The sequence below is a fragment of the Chenopodium quinoa genome, unplaced genomic scaffold (assembly GCF_001683475.1).
Source record: "Chenopodium quinoa cultivar QQ74 unplaced genomic scaffold, ASM168347v1, whole genome shotgun sequence".
NCBI classification, from domain to species: domain Eukaryota; kingdom Viridiplantae; phylum Streptophyta; class Magnoliopsida; order Caryophyllales; family Amaranthaceae; genus Chenopodium; species Chenopodium quinoa.
This window is the reverse complement of record NW_018742815.1, coordinates 2,127,547-2,138,850: the sequence shown is the minus strand read 5'-3', so window position 1 is coordinate 2,138,850 and position 11,304 is coordinate 2,127,547. Positions and strand designations below refer to the sequence as shown.

Below are 11,304 nucleotides of genomic sequence, written 5' to 3'. Positions count from 1 at the left end.
AGACAACTAGCTAGTAGATTTCAAGGACCATCAGACACAATATTGTGGCTAAGTAGATGTACAAAAAACATGAGAAACATAAGAAATTCAGAAACTCAGAGCATTACATATGTGAAGAATTCACCAGGATATTAAGGTCAGCGACACACATACAAAGAAACCAACAGAATCAGAATGTATATAATGCTGGAACCACCAGATCACAAAAATAAATGGCAATCATACATTCATACCTGTATTTCTAGCAATTGAGTTTAATTAAAAGCTAAAATCAATTAGTTCTTGCCAATCTTTGTTCTAAAACCTACAGCTTGTGCATTCATTAGATCAATTCTTAATCACTATCAATGATCTCAACCCTTTGTGCAGTCTTGTTAACACGAGCATCATCACGGTGGAGCTGCATTTGTGCAATGATAGGATCGCAGATGCTCTGAAGCTCCAGCATCTTGTCTTCAAATTTACTAGCCTCTGTTAAAACATTCCAATCCAACCACTGCAATGTCTGTTGAATAGCATCCTCAACCTTCCTCCGATCTTTTTTGCCAATCTTATCAGCATCACATCTCAGTAAGCGCCTCTTTTCATGAGCATAGTTCTCCATATCATTCTTTGCTTTTGCCTTACGCCTTTTTTGATCATCCTCATAATTGAGCTTCTCTGCAACTTTTATCATCTTTCCAATTTCTTCCCTTGACAATCGGCCACTGTGATAACTGACAGTCATTCCACTGTTTTTCAGAGTGCTCAGTTCCTGAGCATCACATTTCAGGATTCCGTCAGAATCAACTTCAAAGCAAACATTGATGTCAATACAACTCTTCCGCTTACTGGCAGGAGGAACACCCGAAAGCTCAAAGCTTCCCAGCAAGTTATTATCTCTAGCTGTGATCCTTTCGCCTTCATATACACTAAACAACACTTCAGACTGATTCTTTTTTACTGTATGAAACAACTTCTCCTTTTTTGTTGGGATAGGAGTGTTCCTTGGTATTAACACAGACAACTCTGCATTACTGTTCTCAATACCAAGAGAAAGCGGAGTTACATCAGTAAGCACGAACTCATTATTCTCCATTCCACTCAACATTGCAGCATGGGCTGCATCACCATAAGCAACTGCTTCATCTGGATTGATGCTTTTATTCAGCTTCTTACCACCAAAAAAGTCCTGTAACATCTGTTGAATCTTAGGAATCCTGCTCGAGCCACCTACTAAGACAACCTCATGAACCTCATTCTTTCTCATATTTGCTCCCATCAAACATTTCTCTGTTATGTCAATACACTTCTTAAATAACTCCATGTTCAACTTCTCAAAACGAGCACGAGTCATACACGAAGAAAAATCGATTCCATCAAAAAGGCAATCTAACTCGATAAGCGTGGAAGAAGTTGTAGAAAGGTTTCTTTTAGCTACCTCACAAGCAGCTCTCAAACGGCCCATAGCCTTGTGATTTTTCTTGATGTCTTTTCGATACTTTCTCTTGAACTCCTCCACAAAATGACTTACCATATTGTTGTCAATATCTTCACCCCCAAGATGGGTGTCTCCATTAACTGATTTCACTTCAAATGACTCCTTTTCGATAACGACCAAAGAGACATCAAAAGTACCCCCACCAAGATCAAAAACCATCACATTTTTTCTGCCAGAAGCCTTCTTGTCAAGACAATATGCAAATGCAGCTGCTGTTGGCTCATTAATAATGCGAAGCACATTTAGGCCAGCAATGATTCCAGCATCTTTAGTTGCCTGACGCTGCAGAGTATTGAAATAAGCCGGAACAGTGATAACAGCATCCTTTACATTCGTACCAAGATAGGCCTCAGCAGTTTCTTTCATCTTTGAGAGGATCATTGCAGATATCTCTTCTGCGGAAAACTCCTTCTCTTGACCCTTATAGTTCACTACAATCATTGGTTTCTTCTCATTATTCGATCCAAAGCAAGCAACAACTTTGAATGGCCAAAGTCCCATGTCTTTTAATACACTTTCATCATTGAAGCTCCTTCCTATGAGCCTCTTCGCATCTGTAATCAATTGAAATTTAGGGCCATATGATAGGATGAGGATTAATAAACATCAAATGAATATATGAAAAAAAAAAAAACACACAGCTGCTAAAAAAACTGTTTATAAGCAGTACATAAGACTAGTATAAATTGCATCCAACTGATATGTAAAAGTTATGTTAATAAAATGCCATTCTAATTTCAGTTAACCCCTTTGGAAAACAAATTGAAACAAATGTGCATAACAGTTTTTTGTTACCTATGCATAGTGTACAGGAGCTATAAAACAGGGGAAATGTCTATGACTCATGTCATAAAAATTAACAAAGTTGCTACAATTGTTTAAATCGAACAATCAAGTACGAATAGCTCAATAGAAACAAAGGATGTGAATCAATTTCTCACAGAACAGTATTCTCTGAAGTTAATTACTGTCTTAAGTAGCCCAATTGCATACTAAATTGAGGCATATATGCATGTAACAACTTACAAAGACCCTTCAAGTATTGCTATCTTGTCTTATTAAAATTAACCATTGAACTAATTCCAGTTAACAAAGAACCAAATTACCCATAAAGATTGAAAAGAAGCCGTTCTTTTGCCAAATTCAGACTTTCGTTGTTAACATGACACACAACCCCAATGTCTATGATATTCAATCTATCTTCTGCTAGGAGGGTCACGAGTCACGACATATTAACCATAAACCATCCCATAATAGGAAAAGTGACAACTTTTTTCGGATATCCTATTACAATTTCATGTATGTAGCTATAAATTCCCAACAAATAAATAATGGAGAAACAACTTAGCAGAAAAATTTTGTCAGAAAACCTTGTTCTGGTTTTGTTAGTCACTAATTAAGTCCTTAACAGCTTGATATTAGCACTATTTTACCACTAATAGTTTACTGATCTGCACCTGTTTTTCAAGCCTACCCTCATCCAGTTATCCTCAAAAATAACATTTGTAAACTTAAATTTCAACATTCAAAGAAAATTTATTCATTTTCATACCAAAGGAGATCGAAATAAATATATACACAACATAATCATGAATCAAAAAACCAATTTAAGTCCTTTCCAAAAAAAAAAAAAAACAATTTAAGTACTTGATGATTTTTGCATCATAGCCCATAAGCGGAATGAAACTATTACAATAAGTTGTCCGATTATCTACTCTAATCAACTCCTTAAATGCATAGACTGTAAAGAATAAAGAAAGAAGAGAAAGAGAACACACCAAATATAGTGTTGTTAGCATTGACTGGTGCTTGGTTCTTAGCAGCATCACCTACAAGTCGTTGATCATTTTTGGTAAAGGCGACACAAGACGGCGTTGTCCTGTTACCTTGATCATTCGCAATAATCTCAACTGCGCCATGCTCCCATACAGCCACGCACGAGTATGTCGTCCCGAGATCGATACCTATAGCTGGCGCCTTTCCTTTTTCTCCCACCATACTTGTACTCGCCATACTTTTTTATGAGAAGGTAGAGAAATTGAAAATTGATGAAAAATAACAAGTGTGAATACCCAAGTTTTGAATATTACTTTCAAATTAGATCACTTTCTTAGATATTCTTTTGCTCTTTCTCTCTCTAGCTCTCTTTGACTTTAATGTATGTAGGAGTTGGGAGTTGGAACCCAAAGATTTACGTAGTACGGAGTATCATAAAGTTTACTTTTGGGTTTTGGGTTTGCCCGTTTTTTATTTTCACCATTGCCTGATTTCAAATTCTTTTTTTCAATTTAAATTAAATTTGTGTAGATTATTACTCCCTCCTTCCCTTTTTTATTTGTCATTTTTGAAAGAAATTCATGGGTGAAAAATGTGAAGTAATGAAAGTATATAGGATAGTGAAATTTCCAAGTAATAAAATAATAAAAGTGTATGGAAAAGAGATATTTCCAATTAAAAAAGGAAATAAAGCACATGGAAAAGAGAAACCGAGAGATTCAAGAGTGTAAAAATATTAAATTAGTCAAAAGTTGGCACAATTATATGGCAAATGTTAGGGTAAAATAGAAAGATAACTTAATAAAGACAAAAAAAATTGAGAGTATAAAAGTCTTTTTATGTATCTTACTGTAATAATTACTACTCCGTACTAGGTTAGGGGCACCCAAAATGACAAAAGTGGCAAACAAAAGGGGACGGAGGGAGTATTATAGTTGACTACTAGGTTAGGTTCGGTGTCATGCACGATAATTTTCGATAACTATTTTTTTTAAAGCTTCAATAACTATTTATAAAAGGAAAATGCTATACATAGCTATAAGGGCTACATATAAGTAGAGCTATCAAAAGCTGACCCGATCCGAAATACCGACCCTAACCCGACCTATTAACCGACCCGTCTGAACCCGAAAAAAATGGTGACCCAAACCCGACCTGAAACCAACCCTAGACTCGAGTTGACCCGAGTATTTGAGATCCGAACCCAAACATTAACCGACCTAGAGACGACTCAACCCAAATATAACCCGTAAATTATTGACTTGAGCCGAACCCGACCTGAACCGAAATTGACCTAAACCCGTTTTAACCCGTCAAAACCCGAATTCAACCCGACCTGTTCCTAACCCGACCCGAATTCAACCTAACCTGTTCCTAACCCGGCCTAAATTCAACCCGACCTGATACAAACCCGACTCAAATTTTAACCCGACCTGTTACAAACCCGACTTGTTAATGACCCAACCCAAATTCAACCTGACTTGTTATCGAATCAATATGTATAGGTCGTTATCTCATGTTGGTATTGGAATGGAAATTGAATCCGAACTCTATTCCTTCAATATTTCACTTTGAATTTTAAGAGGTTAGTTTCACAACATGTTTTTAGGGACGAATTTCAGGGACGAAACATGTATTCGCAAATTATTGACTTGAACCGAACTCGACTCGAAACCGACAATGACCCAACTTGGAAATGACCCGACTTGATTATAACCTGCAAATTATTGACTTGAACCGAACCCGATTTGAACCCGAGAATGACCCGACCTGATTATAACCCATAAATATATAATTGACTTGAACCAAACCCGACTCGAACCCGAGAACGACCCGAATTTAACCCGACCTATTTTTCACCCGACCCGAATGTAACCCGATTACCCGACCTAAACCCGACCCAAACCCGATAAGATGTATGACCCGACGTGGTGACTCAAGCATGACCCAACCCGAAACCGACCCGCATATGTTATGACATTAACCCGTATTGACCCGACCCGAGATGACCCGACTCACACTAACACGACTCAAACCCGACCCATTTACTCGAATTCACAGCTCTACATATAAGCATTAAATTTACACTTCAAAATCGTAAAAAGTTAAGAAATCATAAAAATATAAACACTAATTACACTTATTTACGCGTGTTTTTGTCATGAATTCCTAACTTTATACAGTTTTTAAGAATGTACCGAGTATTAATGTTTATATATAGCCCTTAGGGCTACATATAACATTACCCTTTTTAAAATTAACATTGTTGTATTACATTCATTTATTTTTTTTTTCCTTTCATTTATTACAATTGAATGTTGAATATCAACAAAAATGGCAAGAAAAATTACACTAAAAATAATCAACATGTCTATTCTTAGCGAGTATTATTAAAGTATATGTCTTACTCCTGTGAGTATAAATATTCTCAGTGTGTTGCTACTCTGCTAGAAGTTCCTCATGTTTGGTTATCACGCACTCTGATTTTATTGATTCTCTTATTATACTAAGTATTAACCCTATTTACCTTACGGTTTTTTTTTTAATTACTCCCTCCGTCCCAAAAAGAACGACCCATCTGGGTTGATTATACGGGTATTAAGGAAGTTAAGTAAAAAGAAGTAAAAGTATATTGGAAAGATAAATTTATATGGGGTTTGTAAAAAAATAGAGAGAGAAAGTAATAAAATAACATGGAAAATCAAATTTTTATATGGGGAAGCTAATTTTGCACAAATATTGTTGCAAATTGGTGGTGTTTTAATGCAAATGGGTCATTCTTTTTGGGACAAAGTTTTGGCCAAATGGGTCGTTCTTTTTGGGACAGAAGGAGTATTTCTTAATACACTCTGTTTCAAAATAAATATTGTCACAATAAGTAGTAAGATGAACACATACATTTGCCAAATCATAACTTTGACCAATAGCATCTCTAATTATCATTAAGTGTTTGGTTCAAAAGAGATCTAAATTTCCTTAAGAATTTGAATTTCATGGAAAGTATGAGTAATAATTTTCGTTATGTATTCCTAGGATATATAATTGGTTGGCAAAAAAAAAAAAAAAATTCTCATGAATTTCCCATGTTTTGTGGGAACTTAAATAATCTAGGAATTTTAATTTCTTCAAACTTTTTTTAAAAATTTGTAGTGCTATCTCAAAATTGTATTCCTCATGAATTCGACTAGCTCATTCTTTTTTGTTTAACCAAATAAGGGTTAAGTACTATGAATAAATTATAAAAAGTTAATATTCAAGAATTATGTATTGAGATAATTTAAACAAGTTCATATCAACATGACTATTTTTTTAAAAAAATACTTAAATTAGGTCAAAATATATTACATAAATAGTGTTAAAAAGTTATTTACATAATTGTCATAATTTATTTTAGGGGTAATGCTATACATAGCCCTTAGGGTTATATATAAGCATTGAATTTACTCTTGAAAAATGTATAAAGTTAGGAATTCATGACAAAAACACGCGTAATTCGGTGTAATTAATGTGTTTTTGTCATGATTTTCTAAATTTAAACAATTTTCAAGAGTAAATTAAATGATTATATGTAGCCCTTAGGGCTATGTATAGCATTTTCCTTTATTTTAAAACAAAAGAAATACGTCAATAGGACAATAAATGCGGAGTAAGGGTCTGTTTCACATTTACTTAATTTTAGTCAGTTCAGTTCAGCTCTAATCAGTTCAGTTCAATTCAGTTCAGCTCCAATCAGTTCAGTTCAGCTCTTAATTTTTCTCTTTCATTTAATATTCAGTTCAGCTCAGTTCGGTTCAGCTTCAATCAGTTCAATTTAATTCAGTTCAGCTCAATTCAATAAATGTGAACAGACCCTTAATCTACAAAATCACAAGTACCCATATTATTTTGGACTTGTAACGGTTTTATTAGTCGATTAAATTGACTTAAAAATAAATAAATAAAAATCAGAGAAAGGTGATCATAAATTTTGCACGGAGTTCAAAAAGGTAAGAGTAGAGAGAGTAATCACTCCTTTGCATCAAATGAGAGCCTTCAAAGAAACCATTCATAACTGTAATCTGGTAGATTTAGGATATGTGGGACACAAGTTCACTTGGTTCAATAAACAAAAGAAAAATCCAATTCTTGAGAGACTAGACAGGTTCTTGGCGAATGATGGTTGGATAAGACTTTTCCCTCATAATTTTGTCACAAATCTACTTAGGATGTCCTCTGACCATAACCCCCTTCTACTTCAACTTGAGCAGAAAAAAGCCTTTCCTGGTACAGCACCCTTCAGATTTGAACCTCTTTGGCTCACTGACCCTGATTTCATTCCTTTTGTATCTCAAAAATGGAACTCTTACCCCCCTCCTTTTCAACAAAAACTAAATAACTTAGCAAATGATCTCAAACCTTGGGCTGCCAACCTTTTTTCAAACAACCAAGCCAAGAAGAAGAGATTAATTGCTAGAATAAATGGTGCTCAACTAGCCTTTCAAAGAAATCCTGCTTTCACTCACTTGCTGGACCTGGAAAAGGACCTCCAATCTCAATTAAATATCATTCTAGATCAAGAGGAAATTTTTTGAGCAACAAGGGCAAGGTCTGATTGGTTGCTTCATGGGGATAGAAACACCTCCTTTTTTCATGCCTCTGCCATAATTAGGGGGAAAAGAAACAAAATCCTTGCTTTAAAAAACCAGGTAGGTGAATGGATTGAGGACCCTCATCAGATTCATTCCCATATCTTGTATCATTTCAAACATCTTTTTACTTCAGAAAATACTGTAAACATTGAGTCCACCATGTCTCTGCAAGAGATTGACTGTTCTTCCATCCCCCTTCTCTCTGAAACTAAAGAAGCTCTCTTCTCCATTGGGCCTGATAAGGCCCCTGGTTTAGATGGCTTCCATGCAGCCTTTTATCATGCTGCCTGGGACTATCTTAAACAAGATTGCCTCAGCTTTGTTCAACAGGTGTTTTCACAGAAAGCCATCCCTGATCAGATAAACAAGACAATCATTTGTCTGATCCCAAAAATCTTCTCCCCTTCTCTCATCTCCAGTTACAGACCCATTAGCCTTGTCAACACCTCTTACAAGATAATCTCTAAGATTCTGGTTCACAGAATAAGACCTCACCTTCTCACCCTTATTTCTCCAAATCAGAATAGCTTTTTGAAGGGGAGGGGGACTGAAGTGAATTACATAATAGCTTCTGAGATCATGCATTCTATGAAGAAAAAAGGGGGAACAAGGGGGTTGTTTGCTATTAAGTTGGACCTAGAAAAGGCTTATGACAAATTAGAGTGGTCCTTCATAAATCGTTGTCTCCATTTCTTCAACTTCTCTAAGGATACTATAGACTTGATCATGTCTTGCATTTCTTCTACCTCTACCCAGATCCTCATAAATGGGAAACTATCTGAGGAATTCAAGCCATCTAGGGGCATTAGACAGGGAGACCCCCTATCTCGTTACATTTTTATTATTTGCCTTGAGTACCTTTCCAGGAAAATCCATGATCAATGTCTCAGCAAAAATTGGAAGCCATTTAGATTCAGGGGGGGGGGGGGGGGGGAGTACTAGCATTTCACACCTGTTATTTGCTGATGATGTCTTGTTGTTTGGTGTTACTGACAAGAAAACTCTTTCATCTGTTACCCGAACTCTTCAGCATTTCTGTTCAGTGTCTGGTCAAAAAATAAATGAGTCCAAAAGTCAAATTTATTTCTCCAAAAACGCTAGCATCCATGTCATTGATGATTTTGAGCAAACACTGGGTGTCAACAGATCAAAGGACCTAGGAACTTATTTGGGATTCCCTTTGTCTGAGAAAAGACCAAACAGGAGACAATTGTCTGCCAACATTGACAAAATGAGTAAGAAACTTGCTACTTGGAAATCAAATTCTCTTTCTAGGGGGGGGGGGGAAACTAACCCTTTTACAATCCACTATTCCCAGATATTCAATGTCCTGCATCAAGCTCCCAAAATTCATCATTTCAAAACTTGATTCAATATGCTCAAAATTCTTTTTTGGGGGGGGGGGGGGGGAATTCTGAAAATAGAAAGACCTCATGGGTTTCTTGGAAATGCATTTGTAGAAAAAAGGAGGAGGGTGGGTTGGGAATCCTCTCAAATTTTGAGGCAAACCAATTGAGCCTAGCTAGACTTTGCTGGATGGTAGACACTCAATCAAACTGGGCTGGGAAAATTCTTTATGAGAAATATGTGAGAGGAAAACGGTCTCCCACACCTTTCAATAGGGGTTCCCATATTTGGAGTGCAGTTGGCAAGGGTTGGGATTTGTTCAGAAATAGCTTGATTTGGGAAGTGGGGAATGGGGAAAACATTAGTCTCTGGAAAGATAGATGGCTTCATTCTGATTCCATGAGAAGCCTGTTAGTAGGCCCTTTACCCCCTAATTCTGATGAAATAAACCTAGCCAACATAACCATTCATAATAGAGGTGAATTAGAACAGGCTATCAACTTCCAGATCCCAGATGACATATTCACTAGAATAGAGAGTATCAATCTGTCTACCTCTGAGGACTTTAACTTCACTACTTGGACAAAAAGAGGTAGTTTTGATGGAGCTAAAGCTAGAGAGTGTCTTATTTCTCTCAGAGATCCTCTTTAGTCAGATTTAGACCAACTCAGTTGGGATAGCATTTGGAAATCAAACACTTACCCTAAAATAAAGCTATTCCTCTGGCAACTGCTCTGGAATAGAATCCCTTCTGCCAGCAACCTGTTCTTAAGGCATATAACTCCAACTCAAACCTGCACCTTTTGCCCAACCTTACCTGAAACTGCAGAACACATCTTCTTGACTTGTAGCAGAGCCTCGGAATTCTAGAACCAGATTCACCCCCCACCTTCTTCCTTGAAAGGGGTGCAGGAATCCTTCCCTGATTGGCTTCAAAAAAATCTCCTATCCAAAACTAGTTCACATAACAACATTCCCTGGAACTCAATTTTCTGCTTCTGTATTTGGCAAATCTGGAAAAGAAGAAACTGTTGGCTATTCTCTAAACAGAACACCCCTTTAAAAACATCCATAACCCAGTGTTTGTGGGCTGCTAGTGAATGGTATTACTCCTCCCAGCATTCAACTAGGATAGAGCACACTACTACTCCCTCGGTTCCCCCCCCCCCCCCTCCTTCCTTCTTAAAAGTCAATGTTGATGCAGCTTTCCTCCGGTCCACAAAAGAATCAGGTTGTGCAGGAGTTTGCAGGAATGAACATGGTACTTGGATTGAAGGTTTTCAATGGAAAGGGTTCTCTACCTCAGCTTCTAATGCTGAACTCCAAGCTATTTTGCTAGCTCTTACATGGATCAAGGATCGAGGATGGACATCATGTCATATTGAATCCGACTCCAAATTCACAGTGCAGGATATTCAACATTGTAGAGATTATCTACTAACTCCAAAAGTAAATGCTTGCAGGCTGCTACTACAGGAACAAGCTGATGTGAAGCTATACTATGGAGAGAGGGGCAAGAATAGTGTGGCTGATCTGCTAGCTAAGGATGCCCGAAGGAACTTGGACATTTTGAACTCCTTTTGTATTATAACTGATCCACCTGATGCTTGTAAAAGAATCCTAGAACAAGATGCTGCTAATCGTATTAATGGCTCAGGCCACCATTCTGTAATGTTGGGCAACCCTATGGGAAGCCAGCAAAACCTTAACTTAACTTAATATATTTTAGCCCTTCTCTCAAAAAAAACAAGAGAGAGTAATCACTAAACAATAGACTGATTTCAGAAGGCCTAAAGTCACCCACTCCATCCAAAATAGAAACATCCTTTGACTCCCTTAATAGGCTTCATTGTACACCTTCTTCCTCAAATTTTAAACTAAAGTAAACCTCTTTCATTTCAAAAAATGGAGAATGAAATAGACAAAAAGAGTACTGAGTCATGGCCGGCAATTGGAATCGATCTCGGGACAACATACTCGTGTGTAGGAGTATGGCAACCTCAACATGACCGTGTTGAGATCATCACCAATGACTTAGGTAACCGTACGACACCATCTTGGGTGTCCTTCAAT

At 37.0% G+C, this 11,304-nt stretch overlaps 1 protein-coding gene across 1 annotated transcript; it reads right to left on the bottom strand.

Annotated features, from left to right (window-relative positions):
• Positions 1-104: 104 nt before the first annotated feature.
• LOC110725700 (heat shock cognate 70 kDa protein 2-like) lies at positions 105-3,541 on the bottom strand. The gene is made up of 2 exons (XM_021905176.1): positions 3,259-3,541; positions 105-2,034 (listed from the first exon to the last, which is right to left on the bottom strand). The coding sequence occupies exons 1-2, from the start codon at positions 3,491-3,493 to the stop codon at positions 335-337; spliced, it is 1,935 nt and encodes a 644-aa protein (XP_021760868.1). The 5' UTR covers positions 3,494-3,541; the 3' UTR covers positions 105-334.
• Positions 3,542-11,304: the final 7,763 nt, after the last annotated feature.